Source organism: Protopterus annectens, chromosome 2.part2, assembly GCF_019279795.1.
Source record: "Protopterus annectens isolate FY-2018-M chromosome 2.part2, PAN1.0, whole genome shotgun sequence".
NCBI lineage: Eukaryota > Metazoa > Chordata > Ceratodontiformes > Protopteridae > Protopterus > Protopterus annectens.
This window is the reverse complement of record NC_056730.1, coordinates 567,502,421-567,530,083: the sequence shown is the minus strand read 5'-3', so window position 1 is coordinate 567,530,083 and position 27,663 is coordinate 567,502,421. Positions and strand designations below refer to the sequence as shown.

The 27,663-nt window shown below is 37.7% G+C and overlaps 1 protein-coding gene across 1 annotated transcript in view; it reads right to left on the bottom strand.

The window, feature by feature from the left end:
• The window catches only part of GRXCR2 (glutaredoxin and cysteine rich domain containing 2), a 93,743-nt gene that overhangs the window by 65,944 nt on the left and 136 nt on the right, over positions 1–27,663 (bottom strand). Inside the window, exon 1 of the mRNA XM_044064027.1 lies at positions 27,349–27,663. This exon is cut by the window's right edge and continues 136 nt beyond it. Within this exon, the coding sequence (XP_043919962.1) occupies positions 27,349–27,663 (315 nt within the window). The remainder of the gene's footprint in view (positions 1–27,348) is intronic.

The window sequence follows — 27,663 nt, the reverse complement described above, 5'->3', positions numbered from 1 at the left end:
GAGGGTTGTCTGTGTACATGAGGCAGTTGTAACATTGCCTTAGGATACCCAGATTCATCAGCTGGACTGGAGAGTACACCTGAAATTGCCCTTTGGTCATGCCTGAATAGTAGGGTGAGCTGCTTAGTCACTTGTTTGGTGAGGGGTGAATAAAGAGCTTTGTCCTGCTGGGCAATCAAGTGTCGGGGTATATTAGTGCTTGCTATTAGGTCTGAGCAAGTGCTGGGCTGTAGGATGCTTTTTGAGTGCTTAGGTTGAGAGTTAAACTAGTTTCAAGGGAAAAACTGAAGAGGAGACTTAGTGGAGCCGGGAATAATTTAACCCTAGCTAACCGGCACTGCCCGGGATACAAAACCGGGGAATAGCGGCTTTTATAGCAGGGAAATTAAAGAGATAGAAATTAGCCCAAAATGGCCAATAAACTACTATCTTCTGGGCTGGAACCACTCCTCCAGGGACAGATAGGCTGCTCAAAGCCCCCCCTCTCTCACAGGTGAACAGAGAAACTTCCTTCTATCCAAGTAAGGTATGGGCAACTCAGAAACTTGTAACACAGCCCTGAATTCAGCACTAGCCTGAAAACTGGGCTATACTAGCTTAGAAAGGTGGGAATTTGAAAAGATAAGGAAAAAACAGTAAAAAATACACTTAAAACAGCTTTAAATGACTACAAATGATCAGAAAAGGCTATCTCACTTTAGTGTGTAGCCTACTACAGTTAAACAAATTATTTAAACAAAAAATGACTTTTTAAAAGTGCAGGCAGTCAAATAAGTACAATATGTGAAAAAAACAAGCTTTTGAATCACAATAAACACTGGAAAATCAGCATTTAGGTGGAAAACAGTTAAGTACAGCAAGAAAGTACAGAAAACTGATACTTTATCACACCAAAGTCTCTCTTGTAAGCTAGATGGCTTGTATCAGTTTAAGGCTTTCTAGTGCTTCCAGTAGGTTAGTTACAGGAAAGATGGGAAACAAGCGCAAATGTGGTCTTTTAAACCAGAAAGTTGAAAGAGATGGACAAACTGTCCAAATGGTCAATAAACTACAATTTCTGGGCCAAGAACCACTCCTCTTGTGGTAGACAGGTTACATAGTGCTTACCACTCCCACTGATAAGCTAGAAGGCTTTCCTCCAACACAAAAAGGCTTGCAGGGCTGAGAAGCTTACCAACAGTCCTGGATACAGCAACTCTGTGTCTGGACTAGACTAGGTACAGGAAAGGTGGGAAACAAGTGCAAGTGCAGCTTTTAAACCAGAAAGTTGAAAGAGATGGAAAAAAACTGCCCAAACAGCCAATAGCTACAATTTCTGGGCCAGGAACCACTCCTCTTGTGGTAGATAGGCTACCTAGTGCTTACCACTCCCACTGATAAGCTTGAATACTTCCCTTCAACACAGAAAGACTTGGAGTGCTCAGACGCTTACTAACAATCCTGGATACAGCAACTCTGTACCTGGACTAGACTAGTTACAGGAAAGTTACAAGAATTTTTTTTTTTACAGAAAAGCAGCTAAAACAGCAGTAAATACAATTCAAATTGCAGTGCAGGCTAGCACACTTGAGTGTGTAGCAATATTACGGCAAATACAGTTTAAATAAATGCAATTAAATTAAAAAATGACTAAAAAACAAGTGCAGAAGGCAGTAAATTAGAAGGCTAATGTAGATACAGCAATAAGGGACAGATAGGGAAGAAAGAAAATGCCATTATGGAAACACCAGACAGAGAAAACTATACAGCAATTAAGAAAAGAAATGCCTCTGTTAGAAGAATTATAAAAGAGGAAACAGCAACAAAATAGTTAGAAAGATAAATGTATTAAAAGCAACACACAACATCAGAACAGACCAGGATCTATCATACACTATTGCAAATAATAAACAAAAGATATCATCACAGACAGAAAAACTTTGAAGATATGTAGATAAATATAAAAGGTCAAAATAAACAATTCATTGATGATCCAAAACATTCCATAGAGAACTGGTAAATAAAGCAAAAGGAATAAAAACATAACAAAAAAAAAAAAAAAGAAATCGACACATTTTGGAGAAATATTTATGAAGACACGGTGGAACATAATGAAGATGCTGAACTGATAAAAAAATTAAAAGAAACAGTAAGGAGTTCAAACGTACAAGATATGAAATGGGATGAAGTAATTGCCATAGAAATTGAAATACAATTAAGGAAAGTTCTTAATTGTAAAACCCGAGGTTGAGATGCAGTACCTAACTCCTGTCTAAAAGTATTAACATATTTATACAAAGATTTAGCCACGAGTAATAATTACTTCTATGCACATCTGGAACAGAAACCAACCCGGTTAACAAGAGGAAAAACAATACTCCTCTTTAAGAGTGAACCTGTAAGCCATCCTAAAAACTATAGAACAATAACTTGTATTCTGACTATGTGTAACATATATACTGGAATTGATGTAGACATTTAGAAAAAAAATCAACCTTGGCAATAGAACAAAAGGGTAACAAAAGAAAGTGATATGGAACAAAGGATCCTTTGTTGCTAAATAAAGTCATAATGGAGAATTGTAAAAGGGAAAAATCTAAGTACGGCTTGGCTAGGCCACAAAAAGCATGTATAAGGTACATCCCATACTGATCAATTACATTACAGTGACCATGAAACAGTAGCAAATGACTTTGTAGTTAAGCCATGATGAAGGGCAAATTATTATCCGAGGGATAAAAATTCAAAGGGGGAATAATCCAAGGTGGTTCTTTATCACAACTGCTCTTTTATCTTGCCCTTAACGTATTAAGCTGTTTACTTAATAGATTAGGTCATGGTTACCATTTGGCTCCCAAAAAAACAACCTTGCTTAAAGACTTCACATCTACTTTTTGTGGATGATTAAAATTGTATAGCTCATCATATGAGGAGTTGAAAGCACAACTGCAAGTGGTTAACACTTTCTCAGATGATGCAAGAATGTTATTTGGTCTTGATAAATGTGCAAAATCAATGTTTAAAGCAGGAAAGTTGTAGTACCAAGAAAATATCAATCTGGGACAGAAATATAATATAAAGGAACTTGAGCAGAAGGGAGTGTATAAATATTTGGGAACTGATGAAGCATCCAAAATAAAACATAAACAAATGTGAATAAAACTCAGTTTATCTGGTGGGATCACCCATTACCATCAGTTAAAAAATAGATGCAAGAAAACCAGATATAGTAGTCCATGAAAAAAAAAAAAGTATAATTGATTATTGAAATTGCTACACCTAATAATTACAGTGTCTTACGTACAAAGAGACACAGTCATAAAATATAAGGATTTGCAGGCAGACACAAGAGCAAAGTAGAAGAAAGATACCCAGACAGTTCCAATAGTAGTAGGAGCAATAGGTCTATTAAAAAAGTATCTGCTATTGTACATACGTATGCTACCATTTCATGTAACTCTGTATGAATTGCAGAAGGAATCAATTCTGGGCATATTGTTTGTGCTGCAAAGAGCACTTTTGGCTAACATCAAAAATTGAAACAATACTAATTTCATGAACTCTAATTATACCCTGACTTGGGAATGGGGTCTATTCCCTTCATGGTATTAGAACCCCAAAGACTTGGCAAAATTAAATCTACAGAAATTGAATAATGTATTATGCAGGCATCTTAGCAGAGTTATGGGTTGAAGAACAATTATATTTTCAAGGTACTGGCATAACACATATGCCGTAAAAGAGCAACAATATTTATTTAATTTATTTAACATTTGTTTACCGGGAAAGTCTGACTTGGAACAAAGACAATTTTCAGTGGAGGCCCAGGGAGAAACGCTCCAGATGCATGTCTTTGTAACGTGGGAGGAAATCGGAGTGCCTAGAGAAAATTCACACTAATGCAGGGAGGACATGAAGACTCCATGCAGAAGGCACTCCAGCCAAGAATCAAAATGGAGAACCTCATGCTGTGGGGGACAATGCTACCACTGCACCACTGTGCCATCCATAAATATGGACAAAACTCTGAGCAAAAAAGAAAGCTTTATGAGTTTTAAATGTATTTATGCATTTTGTTATGTTTGTTTGTAAAATGAATGGATGAAACCATCTGTCTACCCATTATAACTATAAATCTGGAAGAGGCATAGTAGGATGCATATGAATACATAGGAATGCATGTTCTGTATAAGTAATGATAAATCATAAATGTTGCACATGACAGTTGGTACTGAATATGACACTTTGTTCTGAACATAACATTAGGTAAAAGCATGATGCTAGGTGCTAAATGTCACTGCAGCTATTTAGCCTGGTGGATCCAACAATGAACATAACTGCCTGTACTGGAAACAAGGGACTCCATTAAAAGCAACATTACTGACAGGAAAAGTTTTCCTCTTTTTGATAGTCATATCATTTACAGACAGTTGTTTGACTTAACTAGACATGAAAGAACATTCCAAAAGTTAGGGAGTGTAGAAATACTTATATTCTCTGTGGGAAGAGGGTGGTGGGAGCTGGTTTAGAAAACTTTCACTTAATGGTGGCTAGTATGAATGTTGGACTTTTAGGGTTGAGGGACTCAGTTTGCTGAGGTCTCAAGAGATAGTTCAGAGTGAACATAGACAATCTGTTAGCCAAAGTGGCACAGAAGTACTTTTGCAACAATTTGTACAGTTTCTAGGTAGGCTAGAAAATGTTGATTAATCTGGAGACGGGAAAATACCCAGCATTCATAAGTAAGGCAGTGGTGTTGCCTTACATCTTGGAGACCAGATAACCTACAGACTTTATTCAGGGTTAACTGAAGAAATACAGTGTCGTATCAAATAAACAAAGGCACTGAAGAGAAGGCATACTGTGTCTCATTGACTATACCTGACAAGAATCTGTTATTAATAATTCAGCTGTTTTATAGGACAATTTCAGCTAGATTTACTGTGTTATCAACAAAGAGGTGGAAGGGAAATGAGACAGATACACTGTAACCCCTTAAGCAGAAAAGAAGAAAGCAGTATCTGCAGTGGATTTGAAAACGCGTATGAGAAAAGCAATTCAAAATCAAATTACAAGGTTGACCAGCACACAAACATATAAATATGAATTTTAAATTTAAACCATATGGGGCCAAACATTATATCCACCAAACACAAAATTCCATACTGCTGTGCCTGCTGAAATGTCTTGTACACAAAACAACAAAAACTCTACTGATGACGTCATTACTGAGACCAACTGTGAAGCCAATGGCAATGTTAGGCTAAGCCATTACGAGAATGCTAGCGTGAATGCAACAATGTATTCACTTTCTTTTTTTCTTTGTTTATTTTTCCTTCCTCTCATGTTTATCTGCAGTGTGTGTTCTCATGGTAAAAAGGAGATACTTTTTCTGTCCAGATGTCAAAGGACATGGACATTTGCTGTTCCTCTAGACTTCACAGCTGCTTCTGCTAATATAGAAAGCAAGGATAAAATAGCAGTGGAATGTTATTGCTATAAGAACTTTTAAGACAGAACAAGGATTCAATAAAAGTCAAAACAGATATTGGTGATATATTTTATTATACTAAGTTAGAGAAAAGATTATGTGCTTTCAGTGAAGGAGAACTGGAACTCATTGCTACATTGTGAATTGAATGATTTAGACTGGGCTCATATATTATCTATATTGGCAGACAACAATGCCCCTTTTTGGCAAAATTTGTGTATATGAAGATAATCTATCCATGGCAACTATCTCCAGATAGATTTAGGAATAATATAAACTGAAAGATAAGAAATATAGGTGTTGTGAAACTCTACATGCCAATTAGCTCCACAGTATATAGGAATGCAGTACTATACAGGAGTAATGTGCATGAACAACTGAAGTAATTAGTCGAAAGGATTTGCTGTCCTACATAGCAGGGATGTACATTTTTGGCTTTCACATATTCCACCACCAGACCTCACACATTAAGCCCAAGTGTGGATTAGAGTAGTGATCTCTCTGTCTAGTTGGCTAAAATATTTAAACCAAAGAATAGATTCAATCAGCACTGGCAAAGGTACTACCTCACCATTTTTCAGAATCTTAGTTAAGGAAGGCCTTTGAGAGAGCCATTATGGTGGAGTAGAGGGATAAAGCCCTAACTATGCCTCAGTCAGCACAGATTCAAATAGTGTCTCAAGCGAATGATGGCGTGGCAGAGAGGGATGGGCATGCCTAGCATGGGTGGGAGAGCATTCATCGGTGATGCTCCCTTAGGGGAGGTGTTGGTCAAAGAGGGGAGTAGCCCTTGGACATAATTGATGAGTATGAGAGGAGGGTCAAGAGGTGGATAGGGCATATAAAGAAAAAAAAACAGCTCCAAGATACTTTTAAGATCCATGACGAGCTCCAACCTGTGGGGGATTGGAGATGGGCTGGTAGAACTGACGTAGACATAGGGCACTAATGACCAGGGTTGTTGAATGATGTTCCAAGGAGGACAAAAAAATGTATAAAATCTATTTAGAAAAATAGGAAGAAGAATGTATGGTCAGAACTATCATCAAGTTTTCTGTTTTTATACTCTGATGACTTACAGAATGCTACATCATATGTACTGTTATTTTTGTTTGTTTGTTAAAGACCATATCATTTTGTGGTTCTGAATATACTGTTTATATAATAGAGTTCTGAGCAAACTGCTGCAATAAACACATAAGAAAACTTCATTCTTTCACAAGTAATCAAAAACATGTGAGTCTTAATATGGATAGTTAATAGATATTATAGCAAAGAGGTTATTAAACTCTTTATTTTGCTTTCTTTTGCACTTTATACACATGGTTGATAATATGGACAGGGATGAACTTTCTTTTATGTGGATGAAGAGACTGTTTCACAGCAGTGGTATTATCTGCAAGATATACCTGCCCCTCAGACCATTCTGTTGATGATGCAAAAGAGGTTTATATCCCTAGACCTAGTATTTCTGATGCCATTTGACTCACTGACATGCAATAAATCCATCAATAATGGGTTGGAGGATGCCTTGCATGCTAGACAAAGGTCACCTCTTGGCAGTATAGGATAGCAATCCTATTTTTCCCTGTTTTCCCTAAATGTATCCCTATGTTTGAGCCTTTGCCCTGATTGTTTGTGCCAAGAGGTTGAGAGGTATGCTCTATATTTGAAAGTATCCAAACATTTTTTGTCAAAATGTGACAACATTTACAAGTGTTAGAGAGTTTCATAAGAAATATATATTGAAATTTGTTACTGAAGTGTAAAAAAACATGGGCTGTGGAAATGAAATGAGACTCTGGAATGACAACTTATTAATTTTGCACTATTATTTGAGCGAACTCATTGACATGAGGGCAGGGTATACATATATAGTGTTGTTACCTGTATTCAGCTATTGCTCTAGATGTTAGAAACTCAGGCAGAATGTAAAATAGTTAAATATCCAAAGACATATCTCATTTCTTGGAGAAGAGATGCAATTCCTCTTGTTGTGTTTCCAGAAGGAGAAGGTAGAGGCTCGGCATGTTGTTACAAGGTTGCACATTAAATCTTGTTTGACAGCTGCCCATTGAAGAGATATGCATGTCTGTGTGCACATGGGTATTACGTCAACAATGATGGTACTACTCCACTTCCATGCTTGGATACTCTAATGGGATGACGGTTAATCCTTACTACAATACTATCTTGAGTTATGGTGCTACTGTCATGTGAGGTACTCATGCCGTCCTCCTGGTGTAAGGACAGACCCTCACTGTACTACTAAGGACCTGAAATCAAGCCGCAGCTTGGGTATTGCAGAGTCAACCAAGGGGGGGCAGAATGATAAGGTGATGCCAACTCATATCTCATGGGTGGGGGATAGATAAGGAAGTATCCTGACTGGCCCTGACCAAGGTGCTAGCTGTGATGAGGAACAGGGTCTCTGTAGGCTTTATGTGTCTGTGTGAGAGAGCATGCAACCTCTACAGTGCCTGCTGCATACCAACTGAGTTGTTGTCATTCATTTAAGGAAGTAGGAGTCGCACACACACACACACACACACACACACACACACACACACACACACACACACACACACACACACACACACACACACACACACACAAGCAGTGTCAGTCACCATATGACTCACCAATTTATTCAGATTTCCTGATATGAGTCAACAAAATCTCAAAATCATTGACGTTTCCATCCTTGTTGAAGGAAGAACAACCTAGAAAAAACTCATACCAATATCCTCTACTTGTACAAAGCTAAGTGAGAGAGAGGGAGAGAGATGAGAAGGTAGGTGAAAAGGCTTTGATGTTGTCAGTGGTCTGAAATGGCTTCCAACAATAATACACATGTAGAAATAAATAAAATATCGATACACGGTGGGACTTCGAGATCTCCTACCTGTCTCCTTAGAAGATGGAACTAGACTGAGTTTAGTCTAAACCTCGTGCTAGTTTTCTAATCCACGTGTCCCAGCTTCAGCAGGGTTTGGTGTATTAACATGACTTCTTTGCCTTGGGTGAGACTTCAGAATGGACAGGTTTTGGAGGGAAGATGAAAAGATTGTTATATGAATGTTGACGTAGAGCTTGTGAGTGGTTCCCAGATGTGTGGTACGTAAAAAGTGTTGATATGTCATAGAACTTAACAATAACAATACAATTAAAAGCTTTAGCTGTGGCAACATAGTGTCAGAGGTTCCTTGAAAAGATTAGTATCTTATGAAATATAAGGTTTCATATCTTATAACAGACAGGGTGTATCAGGGCCCTGATAGTCTTGTCCCACCTTGTCAGGATATAATGATATGACCATGGCACAACAACATATTTATTCATTTTATTTAACATTTGTTTATTGGGAAAGTCTGACTTGGAATGAAGCAAATTTTCAGTGGAGGTCCAGGAAGAAACATTCCAGATGCATGTCTTTGTTAAGTGGGAAGAAACCGCAGCAACAGAAAAAACCCATATAGACACAGGGAGGATATACAGACCCCATACAGAGGGGACCCCAGCCAAGAATTGAACCCGAGAACCTCTTGGAGTGAGGTGACAATGCAACCGCTGTACCACTGCACCATCCTCATACAAGGATATGACTATTGCACAATAATACAAGGTACAGGCCTCCTCTCAATGAGGTAGACAGAGTAATTGTGGTTCCTAGAAAAATGGCAAAATAAATAGGAAACCTGCATTTATCAATGTTGAATACTGACTGTACTGCATTACGCAAATGTGTAGGGGAGAGACAGTAATGCTGGTGCAAACATTAATTATGGATTGTCTAAAATATAAGACCACAAACCAAATACAGATACCCCTGAAGTACATGCATCTAGTTACCAAAATCACAAAAAGGTACACACTGGGTATTGCAAAGCAGGATAAGTTTAGTAAATAACATCAAACAAAGTTTTTTGTGGGGGAGAGTGGCTTTGGTAATTTATTCTGGACTGCTTTCTGTAGTTATTTTTCAGCGCATTACATATATAAGATTACATATATAACTAGTTAAGACTGTTACTGTTTGCATAGGTGTACCAGACTTGTAAAATCAGACAATTTCTATTTGCAAAATTTTAGCTGCATTTCTTCACTGGCTTAGTCAATTTTAATTTAAAAATGGTGCGATCAGGAATATCTTAGCATATATCTTATTTCCTTCTTGCTAACAAAGTGGATTGTAAACTTACTCATTTATGACACAGCTCAGATGGGATTAATTGCAGCAGGTTGCTAAGGGGTGATCTGTAACTGGCTTACAGGGCAGTTTCTGACCCAGCCCTGATGAAAATGCTACACATTCGTAAATCAAACTGCAGGAGGGTCACTCACTCCAGGGACCTTAATCTAGCATCTGACATGAACAGATCATGCTGGAGGGATAGATACATCTCCCAGAGACTGCCACATCTCTGGAACAAGCTTCCAATTCATGTGAAACAGAGACCCTCCTTAACCTGCTAGAAATACAACCTAGATCGATGAATGGGTGACCACAAATTCACTTCTGGGATGGTGCCCATGTCCCCCCTGGATGGAGAAAGCCAGTATTAACTACTATAGACCCTTTCCTCTGCAAACTTTGCTCACCTAATCACTGACAAATGGGGCAACTCAGGATAAATATGTCTAGGCTTGTAAGGGCTGTAGGACCGTTAGCCTAGTAACCTCCTATGAACCTAATCAAAGCTCACATTAGGCTTGTAATACTGTTCTAAATGTATGTTTGTAATATTAACTGGCATTTGGAAATCAGAAAAAGTATAGTTGGAAGGCATGAAAATAAAGCAAATGAAGTTGCAAAAGTTATATAGTAATATTTGTACGTTTATATATGAGACATACAAATGAATCAAGCAGAGAGGCGACAAGAATGACAAAGGCAGACAGAAAAGGAGATGCCTGTGCAAAACAAAATCAATATGAAAGCAGTACATTACGATAAGAGCCAAAGGTTCATAAGTAGCTTTTACCTGGATCAGTTTAGCAGTTAGTTGCAGTCCCTTACAATGACATGCATTTAATAATATAAATATTTTAAAAGGTGTGCAAACCATGTTCTTGTTTCTCAAATAGCAACTGAATACTTGAGCAACAGAAATAAAATGGCTTGTGGTATGGACAAAGAAGTGTGAGAAACTTTAAGAGCATGTTTTGAAGTGTTCATTAATTTTAATATGAAATTTGCAGAATGCATAATACACAGGGTTATGATTGTGTCTCCGATTTTAACCAAATTATTATGTGTTCAAGACAAGCATGCCAAGATATTCACATTGAAAATGAATCACAAAAGCACAAAATTAGTTTAATAACAGTAATAAAGTTGTATGTATAGCTAAACACACACACACACACACACACACACACACACACACACACACACACACACACACACACACACATATATGTATGTATATGAATTTACTACTAATAGTGCTTAAAAAGCATGTTGTCATGCTACAGTGCATGCTCCAAGGCTATTCCTCAAAATATGCACAAAAAGAAAAGTATTTATTGGAGGGTGCATGCCCTCCTACACAGCCAGTTTGGGACTGGGGAGTTGCACCCCCAAATGGGCATATGCCCCTACTGCTGGGACTGACAATCTTGCACAGCTGTCAACCATCTGCATATGTCTACTAATTTGGGCCAACAATACATAGGCTGACACACTAAAATTCAGTATACTCTGGGACACCTATATATAAGCTTTACTTTCAGTTGAAACAGAAACTCGTCAGCTAGTCAGCAGAGCCAGCCAGCTCAACTGATTCAATATCAGCTGATCAAAATATACCAGCCTCCCCCACCCCTAGCACAGCCCTATTAATTTTATATACCAATTCTGGGACTGCAAAACAGTAAGGTAAGGGCAAATTACATTTTCAATACTTTGCGTTTTTGACATATTTTGGTACAACATTTTCTGGTTTGGATCAAATGACATGTAGCCATAGATCATAGGTAAGGTAAGGGATATGTTTGAACATACAGGCACCATGTGGTTGAAACACTGTATGTCCTGAAAGGTTCGTTTGAATATATCCCATGAACCTCCATTATAGGTGCTTTAAGTAATTACATAGTGCAAACCCTAGGAAGGCTGTTTTTTTTTCTTGCAGTTTTTAATGAATAGTTTGTGTGTCCTTTTCTCCTTTGGTTTAGATGTTGAAATATTCTTCAGGCACCTTATTATTTATGGACATCAGGCTTTGTTTACAGCCAAACACATCCAGAGATAGTGGGGTTTGACTTTATTAGCTTGAATGTGTCCACAAAAAAAATAAAAAAGTAAAATGTTATGGTAATTCAGAAGATATGTAGCTGAAACACTATATGTCCTTAGTGGGTCGTTTGCATATATCTAATGTCTTTCCATTACAAGAAATTTCTTGCAGTATATGTTTGTGTGTGTGTGTTTGTGTGTGAGTATATGTAAATATACATAAGTGTTTTTGCTAGTTCATATATAGGCTGTTTATGTGCATTCAAGATGATAAGAGATAAAGTAATATTAAATTGTTATATACTCTTTCTTATTTTGATCTTAAGACGTTTGGAAAGCTAGTGACCAAGTAAATGTAACAATAACCATATTTGTAATGGCAATTCAGAAACAATTCTGTATTGCTTGCACCACTAACAGACCACTGTTTTTTCATGCATTCTGTTGAGGTAAAATATTTGACAAAATGTTTAGAGACCTCTAATCATTCTTGCTTACTGATATATTTCTTGCAGTTTCCAGTTTCTAGGTAACAATCATATTTTAGTACACCTGACCTCGTGTAAAAACAGGTTGCTAAATATTGAGAGATAAATTGTCAGTATGTGTCCTAAATGTTTCTAAACAGTGCATGAATTTACCCCGGGTATCACTTCTGTGTCACTGTTAGACAGAGGCACAGTATACTAACCTCGAAAAAGAGCATAGCAAAATTAATTTAAAATGGGTGGCGAAAGCCATACACACTCTGGCTAGGCTTATAAATGCCCTAGGGCAGATAGCCTAGTATGAACCTATGAACCTATGAACCTATGAATGGAATGTATTTCCTTCAAAAAGTTTGGTATGTGTTATTAGACCCTTGTTTCTGTCTGCTATCCTTTAACAATGCTTATAGTTCCTTTCTAATAAATGTTACACTCAGCTCCTAAAGCTGGTTAAAAAATGTTAGGTCTACAAATATGAAAGAAACAGCAAATGCGTCTGAATGATTAGTTGGTGAGTGCCAAGCAGGGGCATAAATGTTGCACTTTTACAGCTGAAATGCTATAATTCCCAGTGAAATGTAGTGTAACAGCTTTGGAGGTTTCAGTAAAGTTCACTGTTTCACTGAAGACAAATTAACAGAACGATGTTTCCCAGAATTTAGTAGATTCAGAGAGCATTTTGCCAATTTTCACCTCTAGCTAGTGCAGTGACGAGACAACTGCTAATTTTCAAAAGAAAAGATTATTTAGCCTTAAAGCATTCAATATATTATGCAATATAAACGTGTTCCTTAATAAAAGCTCACATTGTATTACTGATGATAACAAGGTCATACCGTCTGCTGGCATATTGAATTTAAACAAGCACTGGTCTGTTATGTATAATCAATGCCCCACAGTTCCGAAGTGCAATCACAAATGTGCCTCCTGTCACCTTTACATGGTCACAAGCCTTTCAAATCTCATACAAACAAAAGTAAGGTATAAAAATAGTTTAATGATAGTTAATCCTCATTATCATTCATCTGCACATAAACAGTCTTCATATGAACTAGTAAAACAGTTTTAGGGTATGGTGAAAATTTTCATGGTGTCTTAACTGATACTGTGAAAAGCTCCTCCTGACACCTTACAGGAATGATGAATATTCCTATGGGGAACTAACCAAAGACTTACATCGAGTCTTGAAATTGAGAGTAAACATTCCCATGGCTGAATGGTGATAAGTTAGGACATATCATTTGGGATGCTGAATGATTAATTGTTGAGTGCCAAATAAAGGGATTAATATTGCACTTTTACAGCTACACTACTATAATTCTCAGTGAAAGGTGGGGCAACAGCTTTGGTGGGTTTCAATAAGGATCAGTTTGTTTCACTGAAGACCAGTTAACATAATTGCCCTTCTGTTTCCTTTAATTTAAATAGCCATCTCTGTAACGCAACCCTCTTGCAGTTTTTATGCAAAGTTGAGGAAGAATAAGGGTCATGGGCTGTACCCCACGTTTTATGAAAATTTTGTCAGCATACTGAGTTTTATTCAGATAGTTTCAGTGTCATGTAATGACCACTTTTCAATCTGCTGTATCTAAATTTCAGTTTGGTCATGTTATCAGCCTATATCTTGAAGTAAAGGGGTATAAAAATTGAGAATAATTTAATATAGGAATCACCAGTTATTACATTCATAAAATGGTCTGAAAAGCACATGCATAATGAATTTTAGTTAAAAACTAGATATCATAAAAAGCACGAAGCTTCATTTCTGAAATGAAAGGTAGGCTTATAACCCTGGTGATTTCCTATAATTGTGCCAGTATGTTCAGCATATTTATATGTGTGTGTGTGTGTGTGTGTGTGTGTGTGTGTGTGTGTGTGTGTGTGTGCTTGTGTGTGTGTGTGTGTGTGTGTGTGTGTGTGTGTGTGTGTGTGTGTGTGTGTGTGTGTGTAGGGCCATTTTTGCTGACATGGAAGTGACCACGTTTCAAAACAGCATGCCGATAAGCATTTATGACTGTTAAATATCTTATTTTTCTTTTCGCTGATCCAGAAGTAGTTCCAATGTCACAGTGAGAAACCACACAAGTAACACAATCCTGAAAGTGAGCAGACATGAAAGAAAATATCTCATTCAAACTAATTAATTTAAGCTACTGACTTTAAATAATGTCCCTAAACCTTATCCACACTTAGTTAAAAGAAATACGATACAAAAATGGATGTTTTAATATTTATGCTTTAGTCTGGGAATAATTTTCTGTACTTCTTGCTTTCAAGTGTTTTGTTTATATACTTATTTGCTCACAATTAGTTACACCTGAAAATACTTAAAATGCAATTAGGGTGGTTAGATGAAGGCCAGAAGAATAAACTTCAGTGTAACTATAGCTACAAGTTTTAACCAACTACAGATGCTCTTATAAGTGAAACCAAATGGCATTTATTGGAATCTTGGCATTCTGAGCTTAATTATTTGCTTCAATTTCTGCAGGACAATAAAATATTTTGTAAAGTTTAATGCAGCTTCTGTACTGTGTGAATATTTTGCCCATCATGTACCTGGTGGTTCCTTTTTTTTTAATCTTGTAATTTATGATTTTTATAGAACAGATTAATTTCTTGCCTGGAATTTACTTCTATAAGGCAAATACAACATTATACTCCAGAAAAGAATCATGCAATGATAAGAAATTAGTTCATAAAGTAGGACCCCACACATAAGCTGTCAAAAATGTATTTGCCCGGTTTTGAACATTTGTTGAAATACACTGAATATAAAAGGCTCATAGAAGTTCATTATAGTAGTCCAGTCAGAGCTGCAGTAGTGAAAATATAGCATTCTTTTAGAGACCGTAACATTTTTAACCTTGCAACTGCCTGTAACCCCAACCTCATACATTACTTTACCAAAAGCCCTTTCCCTAACAATACCACTACGGAAGACAGTACCAGACTCACATGCACTGCACATCCACCATCGCACATGCAAAACTATATTCTTACCTAGACCCTTACTCTAACCCTAAACCAAACAGTCACACACACACACACACACACACACACACACACACACACACACACACACACACACACACACTCTCCAAAATATTCTCACATGCACACCACTAAATCTGTCATCTTCCCTAACTCTTACTCCAACTCTAACCTGCAAATGTTGATAAACACACACACACACACACACACACATGCACACACACACACACACACACACACACACACACACACACACACACACACACACACACACACACACACACACACACATCACTAAACCTCTTCCCTTACCAAGTACTTCTTCAAACCCTAACCTGCAAACATTCACACACACCAGATGAAAGGAACAGTGACGACTGGATAAAAGGGGGGAGTGCCCATTGTGTGGGGCAGCTCTGGATATGGAAGTTTTAGGGTGAAAGGAAATGAGGGGTCTAAAGGAGAATGGGGAGCTACAGAGAAGAATATAGGAGACAGAGTTGCCAGTGTGTTGGTTAGTCAACTGGCCAGGGTGGGGAAGGAGGGGAGGGGGAAACAGGAAGGACAGGAGAGAGAGCAGGGTGGGTATGAAACAACCAGCAGGGGGATAGCAGTGGCCAAGGTTGTCACAGAAATGCAACCAGGTAGATGATCAGACAAGAAGGTGAATGGAGAAGCAGGGAAAGACAGACAGAAAAGAAATGATAAGGAGAAAGTAGTGAGGATGGAGGCATGAAGGCAGACAGCAGGAACAACTGATAAAAGGCAGGTAAACAGGAGGCAACATCAGAGGGAATGTAAAGGGGAAGTGAGCAGCAAGGCTGACCCAGCTTCATGGCATAGGAGGATACACTTTGACTATTACCCAGATGATGCAATTTCATTTAGTGGCATAGGTGCTGAAGAAGCTAAAAGGAGATGGTGGAAGTGAGACACCAAAACCATTTTATCTATTCTGTGATGACTGATGTGGTCTTACTAGACGAAATGCTGACACTAAAGCATAGACTGAGTGCATGTGACATGCTTTATCAATAAGATTGGTTGCCTACCTGTGTTATCACCATTTTGGCCAGTGTGTTGGGAGATTCCAAGATCATGATCTTCAAAAGATCACTGACCGGCGCAGATGGTCTGGAATACAGTTAGGGTAGTCCTCTTATCCTGGGGAGCAGTAAGATTTCAGGGAATTACAGGGATGCCAGCATAAAACAGTGTTAAATAACATCCTGAAAAGGATCCTTAAGGAAGGTCTGTCTGCATATGTACTAGGTTCAGAATTATGGAAAGCAATCCTAACTCTATTAGAAAAATAAACAATTATCCACAATTCAGAATTGTAAAATTTGACATCTAGAGGAAGTAAAATGCCAATGTTTCACTTTAAAAGGCATTGCTTACTTATCTGTTTGTGACAATGACAGCAATACTACACACAGTTAATTAAACTCAGACCACAAATCCATATTTTAAAGTTTTGCAGTTAGATTTTTCCTTTCTGTACCAGTCCCTGAATACTGGCAGCATTTTCACTTCCTGCTATATACTATGTTAAACTGTGAAATTATTTTATTTATTTGTTTAACATTTGTTAACCGGGAAAGTCCAACTTGGAACAAAGCCAATTTTCAGCGGAGGCCTGGGGAGAAATGTTCCAGATGCATGTCTTTGTAAAAATTATTTTCTGTATTTACTAACAAAGTTTCAATGTGAATAGTTATCTGTATTTATACTTAAAACAATACTCTTTCACAAATCTATTTTATATATTTCTTCTGCAATTTGAGTTTTAACTTTTTTTTTTCCATTTAGCAATAACTTGCATACCATTTGATTCATTCTGGATGTTTGTCCCAGGATGAGCCTGAAAAACATCTAGTTGGATTAGTGCTGTAAATAAATATTAATATATTCACAAACAATCATATTGAAGTGGGAACACTGGAGAATCAAAACATAGACGGCAACATTTCTATGGAGGAATGAAAAAATTTGCAGTTATTCTAGATTTCAGTGTACTGTTGAAAAAATAATGTCCCAGGTGAGCCATTACCATCGCATCACTTTTCCATAAAAGACTTGGTATTTGAATAATGTCTTAAGTTGTGTCCTTTCTTGTCAAGAGGTTTGCAGCGTAAGTACCTTCCTAAAGTTGCTGCCATCAGGGAGACTTACAATCACTGTTTTTCTCGTCATTAAAATGCACTGCAGACATGTGACTAGCTCGCTGGAAACTGAATCAGGAAAGAAGACTACAGAAGAAAAGGGTAATAAATTATGCACAAACTTCATCGTGCAGCTTCTACCCACTGCCCTTTAACAATTCTGTATTCTCTAAAATAATTCTACACTGAAAGTCTGCAAGTTTCAGGTATTCAGGGGCTGTTTTTTGTGAGGATGTATTGAAACTAATGATGTTGCTTAGTCAGTAAAGTGCATTCAGTTGTTGGAACCTGTCATACCTTACATATTTTATTTGTAGCGTTGCAGAAAGTTATACTAATCTATGAAATACCCTAAATGTATGCAGCATCTCCCATATTAAATAAATAGGCTGCATTCTTTTATTATACACATACAGATATATTATGCACATGCATTTTATATACAAAAGAAGATTTGTTTTCTACTGACTTTTAGCTCTTTTACAAATATTGGCACATGTCCACCTGTCTTCTAAAATCTGCAGCAGTTAAAACAATGAAAAGAAGTATACCTCCAAATTTGTGATATGCATTTTATAACTGGGTTCCATCAGAGAACAGATACTAGCATCCTAAAGCACAGAAAATCTTCAAAATCACCTGTTGTGATGATCTTCTTCTTCTTTCGGCTTTTCACAGTTGGGCGTCACCACAGCAGATCACCTGTCCGCTCATGATTGGCAGTAGAGTTTTACAGTGTCGAGTTGCCAGCCCGGCACCCAACCTTCCACAGAAGGCACACACATGCACACACTCATGCCTAGGGCCAATTTAGACTGTCCAATCCACCTACAGCATGTCTTTGGGATGTGGAAGGAAACTGGAGGCCCTGGAGGAAACCCACATGACCACAGGGAGGACACGCAGACTCCGCACAGAAGGCACCCTAGCCGAGGATAGAACCAGAGAACCTCTTGCTATGAGGCAGCAACGCTCTGACATTTAGCAAAGTCACATTCACCCCTTTCTTTTTCTTTCTTTCTTTCTTTCTTTCTTTCTTTCTTTCTTTCTTTCTCTCTTTCTTTCTGTTTTTGGAATTTACAGAGGTCTAAAAAACTCAGCAGTGGTATTCCCTGGCAGAAAACTAAGGTCAGTCATGCAGAATCCCAACCTTACGATACAATGTCCTTTGCCACTGACTGAATGCCAAAACTTTGTGTTGATATATAGATGTAATATGAAGTTATGGGAGAAGTTTGCTAAGTAGTCATATTTCCCATTATTGCCAGGATGCCTGAGAATTCTAACATATGTTGCTGCATATGCATCAGCAAGTCCCTTCTTAGACTGTTCTCTGCACTGGGAATGATAACCATATAGTATGATTATGCCCCAAAAATGGGAAAGAGAAAAGCTTGTTAAGCCCTTTTCTGATATCAGGAAAGGGCTTAAGAAGCTTTTATTAGCATCCATTAGCACTGTTAAGTACTAATACCAGACAATGCAAGCTGGTAAAAACAGTAATTGAAGGTAAAGCAGCTTTAAAAGCTTTGAAATGCTTCACTCTGCCACACTTAAAGCCCAAATATGTGGCAGAACAAATTGTATAATAGCTGTTAAAGCTGTTTATTCCTTAGAAGGATACTGCGTTTTGGCCTGCTGTTTGTTTTAATCCATATTTTTTTATTATGGACTTTATTTGCTGCTGCGTCATTCTCATTGTGATTGTGCATGTGTGATTTATTTGGAGGTGTATGTAACCTGTTATATGCATATGGCTTGAGTTTTTTAATATTACATTTATTGAATTATATCGCAAGACACAAGGAAACAGATTAACCAAAATGAAATTGAAGCAATATGGACAAAGTTTAGAAGAGTAATTTAGAAATGTACAAATATAAAGAGAATGGACACAAACATATGAGCACAAATAAATTCTTTACTGATAAAAAAATGAAATAAATCTGACTTAATCAAATGCTGGGAAATCCCCAGGAGGTAACCAGGAGTCTTTTCCCTTAGCGGATCTTAGAAAAGTGACTGAACAGAATATTGTGCCAAGGAAGAATAGTAGGCCTTGATCAAGTCTAGTACTGAGGTTGTATCTGCCTAAATAAGATTTACATAAATTAGCTACAAACTAATCACAAAATAACTAGTCAGTGCACATAGCTTGTTCTGCTCTTCTTTTACAGCACTTGAAAAAAAATCAGCAAACACTCAAAAACAATGTAAACAGTGTAAGAGGATAAAGTCTGTCTACATTACAGGTGACCCAGACCTGATTAGCATCTGAGGTGGCTGTAGCAGCTGACCCGGGTGGATGGGATTAAATGGCTGCTTTGGCTAATCATACAGGCGATATTCATCTAAGTGTATAAGTACCTGTGTTGATGCTTATGAATGTCATTGTAGTGGAAGGTACCTATTATCACTCTTAGTTTAACTGGAGCTTTATTGCAACTTTTATCAGGAATCTGTGCTTGACAATTCACCTTGCATGTCTTTGGGATGTATGGGGGAAAATGCAGCACCTGGTGAAAACTCAACCAAACATGGGAGATTGCCCCACCACCACCAAGAACCAAGGTGAAGAACCCAGCACTGTGATGCAGTAAAGCTTACCACTCCACTACTGTGCCACCTACTTATTACTAGTATGTTTTTAACACCAAGATCAGACTATGTTCTGGGCTTGATTTGACTGAGAGTGGTTGCTGTTTTGGAGATTTAATGTTTATTTTTGTTGCGTACAGCATATGTAGTTTCATTATTTTTCTAAAACTTAACTGCAATTGGCAATGTTTTTCAGTAGGGTTTCTATCAGGATGGGACGTTTATGAAGCAGAAAGGGGGCGGGGGGGGGTGAAAGCTATGTTGATGGGACCATAGCATGTATGTAAATAAAACATTCATATCCTGTGCCATATAAACATTTTTTATTATATGGTGACATAGCTATATATCACAATGTCTGTCAGCATTCTCCCGGTAGAATCACAACATTACATTATAATACTCAGTAATGCATGGGAGTGTACATCCATACAGATGTTAGTGCACATCCAGGGTTGTTGTGGGTAACAATCACTGGAAATATGTCTGTGCGTGGTGTAGACATTTCCATACTTCTAGTAATTGTTACTCACATGTGTGTCCTAGTGACTGTTTATCGAGTGTGCTGTGTTTGTGATGGAACATGTGTGCAACTGTTTTTCTTTTCGATTGCTTGCATTGCAATGAGTGTGCTACTGATATATCAGTATGTACTCATATATATGGAAGCTGTAACTTTAGTCGATACTCCCAGATATTGGCATCTATTATGTTAACACTCTTTGGTCGACAATGCAACGAATTGTGTGCAACATCAACAGTCTCCTAGTATGGGGGTTATGCCCCTTCCAGGGGCATATTGTAACCTCAGAGTTAGTAATTATAATTAGCAGGGTGTGTTGGGGGGGGGGCATAAAGACTCTATATGTATGTGGGGCATTGGTGAGTTTTAAGCCTTTGTATCATATATAAAAATGAGAAATTTGGGACTTGGTCTGATGCCAACTCAAATTTATTTGCTACTACTTTTTACATGGGATTGGAGTTACGTCTTTATTATATGCCTTTTTCTAAGAATACACTTTTACAGACCCATATTTGTAACCTCAAACATAAACTGTTTTTATGTTTTGCATGTTAGAGGATTTTCACTGTGTATGAGAGGTGGACTGTTGACATTTGGGCTGTTGACCTTTTGTGGCTGACGTTGAGTTGTTTCGATTATACTCACTACACCCATATCCATACACATATATATAGAGAGAGAGAGATCTCTCTCTCTCTCTTTGCCTTGTGTGCATGTAACTAACAATATGACTAGCTCCTGTATATATATATATATATATATATATATATATATATATATATATATATATATGGGTTCACTTTATAATCTCAAAATACTGAAATATCGAATTTCAGTATTTCAAGACTATAAAGTCTAATGTTCAAAACAGTGAAAGTGCATAACCGCGAATCTGGAAATGTTGATTTCACGGTTATGGTTTTACGGTACGTGGCGTGGAATATATTGTGTGGATGGTGTCCAGTTTAGTGAGTGGATTTAGGTGGAATTTAAGGTAAGTGACTCTTTTGTAAGGGTTTTGGGTAGGTGTTTGAGTGTATGTGAGTATGTTTGGAAGTTGTACGTGTGGGTTAGGGTAGGCAGGTAAAAGTATGAGTGTTTAAGTGTTGAAAGTGGTAGTGTTTGTATATATGTGATGTGTGCGAGGGACTGTTGAATGTCTGATTGTGAGTTTACTATCTTTTTCTGTTTGGTTAGTATATATAAGTAGCGGGGGGGTGTGGTGGGTGCAGCCCCTCACATGGGGGGGTGCAGGGGGGCTTGCCACCCTGCTTATTTGTAGTGTAGGTTTGTTAATTTGTGTTTTTGTGTTTGTGTGTGTTTTGTTTCTTTTTTGTAGTGTGGGTAGTCTGGTGTATGTGTAGTGTTGTGTATGGTGTATTTAACTTCACGATTTTTACTTTCACGGTTTTGTGGTTTTGGTATTTTGCAGATTCGACCTTATACTCTCGACATACTAAAATTTGATGTTTCAGTACTTCGAGATTATTAAGTGAATCTATATATATATATATATATATATATATATATATATATATATATATATATACATATATATATATATATATATATATATATATATATATATATGGGTCTACTTCATATGATCGAAATTTCATTTGACTGAAATTAATTTGACTGAGACCATATAACCTAAAGTTCATAAAACTGAAAACTCACGACTGAAACTCATAACACTGACACCATACAATGCTAAATTTCAACATAGTAGTGGCAGTGTGTCTAAGGTAAGTAAAAGCTATATGCCCTTTTCCCCACTGTAGTGTGATCCTGGAGTTAGTATATATAGTTAGGGGGATGTGGGGGACACAGCCACCTATTTTAAATATTTTGTACCGTAGACATGGGTACTTACAAGTCCAATCAATTACTGTTTTCAGAACAGCATATATATCCAAACTATGTGGGGGGCTATGCCCCCACACCCCCTAGTGGAGAGGGCTGTGTCCCCACACCCACCTTAACTATATATACTAACTCCAGGATCGCTGAAAGCTCAAATTACTGAAAACTCATTTCACTGAATATCATTTCACTGAAGTGAAGTAATGGCACTGTGTAAAGTACTGTAAAGCAAGTAAAAGGTATATGCCCTTTTCCCCACTGTAGTGCGATCCTGGGGTTAGTCTTTATAGTTGGGGGGGGTGCGGGGCACAGCCCCCCACACTGGGGGGTGTGGGGGTGTAGGCCCCTCTTGGTTTGGGGGTATATTGTCTTCTGGAAAGAGTTAGCCATTGATGTTGTAAGTATGCATATCTATGGTTTAAAATGTATTGTTTGAAACTTCTGGTGAAATATAATATAAAACCAAACTAAGTGTGGGGCTATGCCCCCCCACACCCCCCACTCCCCTAACTATATATATATATATATATATATATATATATATATATATATACTAACTCCGTTATTGCACTACAAATGAGTTTTCAGTAATGTGAGCTTTCAGCGATTTCGTCAGGGTGAATTCAAATTCAATGACATGAGCTTTCAATGAAACAAAGTAGACCCATATATATATATATATATATATATATATATATATATATATATATATTGAGAGAGAAAGAGAGAGCTCTACTTCATTCAAACCGATCATTTGAAGTAGATCCATATATATATGCATATGCGTATACAGGCACACACACACACACACACACACACACACACACACACACACACACACACACACACACACACACACACACAACCACACACACACACACACACACACACACACACACACACACACACACACACACACACACACACACACACACATATATATGATGAATTAAACGTTGTTTATGAAGAAATAAAGGCTGTTCTTATGTATGGATGAGGGAAAATGCTGAATTACAAGCCTTTGTTTCACATGTAAAAACAAAAAAATTGGGACTTCTTGATGTCAAGTCTGATCTGTTTGGTTATAATTTTTAGATGAGACAGGAGTTAATTCTTTATTTTAAGCCCTTTTCCAAGAATACATTTTTACAGCCCCACTGCTCTTACCTCAGACATAAATCTAATACACAGACTAAGCAAAAACACGAACCAAACAAGCAAAAGAAATAAAATAACGGTTCAGTGCACAAATGAATAATCCACAAAGCTTTATTCCAAACAAAAGTTAAGTGCTTTTAGTCTACCCTGCCAATGAGGGTAGACGAAAAGCGCTTAACTTTTGTTTGGAATAAAGCTTTGTGGATTATTCATTTGTGCACCGGAGCCATTATTTTATTATTTATAAATCTAATGCATTGCAACATTCCAGTTTATTTTTGTTTCTTACTACATTGAGTGTTTTTATTAATTTGACTAACTGAATTTCACAAACAAGTTTTTGTCTGAGATATGATTTGTATTGTATAATATTTGCTGGATATGAGACTGAACTGTCAAATGATAGCTGTTAACTCTAAGCATAAGAAAGAGAAACAACATAATGTGCCAACTACTTTTTTAGTTAACACTCACAACAATGATGCATCCAGGATTATGATAATTGTAAACAAATATTGTGATTTATGATTGCAGGACCACAACGGCACACAATATTATCTAATAAGTGTTTCCCTGTTCCTATAGATGCCAAAACAAGTTAATGATTATGTTTTTGAAATAAAATGTTGTGATAATTTGGTTTATTCCTTCACTAGGACCTTCTGTGGTGATACCTGTAGCCACTTTGGGTTATTTTCCAGGTGGTAGCTGTGATCAGTATAAGTGTATATATGATGCCTCAAACAATTCATATCTCTGAGCATTGACAACATTTTTTAGCAGTTTATTACCTGCATGTCAGAATGAGTTAGACATACTACTGAATGCACTTGTTACGCTTTTATGTTACCAAGATATCAAGACAATTTAAGCAAAGAATTTCTGGACAGGTTAGTGAAATTAGGCTTAGGACACATTTTAGACATCCATCCATCTGTAACTCCTCATTTCACATTTTTGCACATGGAGTTTGGGTGTCACATCATCAGTGATCAGCACCCAGAGCTAATGTTCACACCACTGGGTGTCCAGTCCTTCCATGGCCATTGTTCCATACCACACATGTGCACGTACTCACACCTATGGCCAATCATAATCTTACTGAAAATGTAGGGCATGTTTTTATTATGACTGGATATCTTATAGTGGTCCAGTACTGGCTATGGTTAGTTACTATGTATCTGTAGTTCATCTTAAAAAAAACACTTTTGCCTCAAGACAGCCTATGCATTTTATGTGTATTGAGAATGTGTTATTTTTGCTGCTGTGAAGACACGAACATTAAGGAAACAATGGAATCATGGTGAATTCACATTCTGTTTTGAATCCAGTTTATAAGGAGCATATTTTCTGCTCTTTAACATCTATGTAGAATGTATCTGTTCTTTCCATTGTGAATGACAGTCAGTCAGTGTAAGTGTAAGCTGAAGAACTAACTAGCATATTTTATCAATTATGTAGATTACGACAGGAGTGATTTCTGTTCCTTGAGTGTATATAGAAATCACCATTATTTTGTGCGAGCAAGCAAAATGAAAGCACAATTTTAATTAATGGCACAATATACAGTTATAAAAACACACTGTACTGTGCCTGGTACTGAGCCCGGTATTTTAGCAGTGTTACAAATGTGGTCTTTCACAGAAGACTACTAATGCATGTTTTCTATTATCAGTTTGCTCTTAGGGTCTTGGGAATCTGAAGTTGTGTCCATCAGGGAATAAGCTGGTCAGCACCAAGAAGCATTGTCCTTTATTTTGTGTAGCAGTTCATGGAGACAGGAGATTCATTAGAGGATGGGATTCATGAATCACTCATTTCTTGTGTCAGCACCTAATTCAGGCATGTGCAAAGAGTAAGCAGCAGTCTGAAGAAATTAAATTCACGAATCTTACCTTGTCCATACCTTCAGAAGCAAAACATCATGACTATGCAAAATACTGTAAGTGTATGTATTGACTGGAACTCTGCAGTCTATTAACAACTGTTTTGATTTTAGGGGATGCAGTGGAGTGTTCTAGTAAATTCCAGAGTTCAGCCTTCTGCATTCCTGCTACCACTACTAACAGGTGCCCCCTGTCCCCATTGGTATGGCTGTGGAAAGGGTCCTCTTTCAACTTGACTTGTGCAATGGAGACTGCCACATATAAATATATACAATGATCATGTTGTGATCAGTGCTGTTTTCACACACCAACTCTGCTTTGAATGACTGCCAAGTCCTATATTCATCCTCACCCAGGTGACAATTATCATAGGATCAAAAGAGATTATTAGGCTATCGACCCGGAGATCATTGTAAGCCTAGCCATTTCATCCCAATGTAATACCATAGAAATGTTAGTCAATATTCAAGATTGTATTTAGTGATGACTGCCCATGTCTAGGAGGGTTGTTGACTCTATACCCAGTAAGAATTTACAGTGCCCCATCCACTCATCCAGGTTCCTCTTGAACAGTGTCATACAGTTGCTCTGCTTCCCATGAATTGGTAGCCGGTTCCAAAGATGTGGCAGTTGCTGAGAGATAAATCTGTTGCTCCAGCATGTCCTATTTAAGTCACAGGCCATATTTTGGTCCCTCGAATGGGTAGCCCTAGTCCCATTTGACTTACGGATATGCAGTAAGTTCATTAGATTTGGGTCCTGGATTGCTCTGTAGGCCAGGCATTAAGTCTTCCATAAGATGTCTATATGATAGAGAGTACAGTGTCAGGGACTTTAGTTGGTCTGTGTAATGCATATGCTGGAGCCCCTTGATCTTCTTTGTTAGAAACCTTTGCGGTGTCTCTTATTACTGCAGGTGCTTAGTATGGTACATGCCAAATAGGGCATTATACTCAATTATGGCAAAAGTAAGTGCTGAGTATGGGGGGGGTTATAACTTATTTTGCTCTCAGAGTAATGCTTTTACTAATCAAGTGTGCTACAGAGAAAGCTTTCCTTCCTTCCTACAGAAGACACATGGTGGTCAATGTTAAGGTTGCAGTCAACTTGTGATCCCAGGTCCCTTACCACTTCATGGGTACTTAGGGGATTGTTGTTGATTTGATAGTGTGATGGGACATTGTTTGTGCCAAAGGGAATGATGATGCATTTCTTTGCATTCAGTTTGAGACTGTGACTAATACACCTGCTGTTGGTATGTGTGAGATCCGCCTGGAGTATACTAACATCATTTGGAGATTCAATGACTGAACCTAGTTTGCAGTTGTCTGCAAACTTAGTCAGCCACAACCCCTTACTTTTGTGCTGAACTTCTGAGAACTATATAACAAACAGTAGGGGGCTCAAAACTGACTGATGAGAGTGTTCAGTTACTCTGCAGTCCCCAGCACTCCCAGAATTATAGTAGCCAGAGGTACATCCTGCCTCTACCACCTATGTATCACTGATCAGAGTTTCTGGCCAGTCTCCCACAAACCTTCCCATTAATGTCCCTAGTTTCCAGCTCTAGTGTCTGTTGATGTGCCCTAGCCACCAGTTCCAATTAGTGATCCCAGCCCACTACCTTAGATCTCTTTCTAATTTTTCATGCTATACCTTTATTTTTTTAGGTTTTACACTGTGTCATAGTAAGGCTCTGTCAGACAGTAAGTGTCTTCAGTAATCCCACCTAAATTCTTTTGCATTATGTAGATGTCAATTAGGATAATAATTTGGAATTATGCTTCCTTGTTCTTAATACATAATAATTGTTTAGAAATCAATTCTGAAATCTCTGTCACAGTGCGTTCTAAGACTTAATTCAGTGTAAAAAGGGACTATGGATGCAAGACTGATTACGGATTTAATAAACAAAACCTCTGTCACTCAGATTTAGAAAGTAAAGTAAATACTCACATCTGCTGGTGTAAGGCTGCTGGATGGGTAATGCCCACCTCCTATGCCATATTTACTACCATCACGAATTACGCTTATCTTCCTTGCAATTAAATTAGTCGGTGCATAAAACTGAGGGTCAGTAGCCTCTCCAAGGCCATATAAGTATTCACCAGACTCAAAATTCCTGTGGAAAATGCCACGGGGATGTTCCTCTTCTGGAGGTTCCAGCTGCTCTCCATCCTCAAATACCTGCTTCAAAACCCTGCCACTATAGGCAGAAGATATCTTAAACCTTACTTTACGTGACCTCGAATCATTATAGTGCTGGTTTAT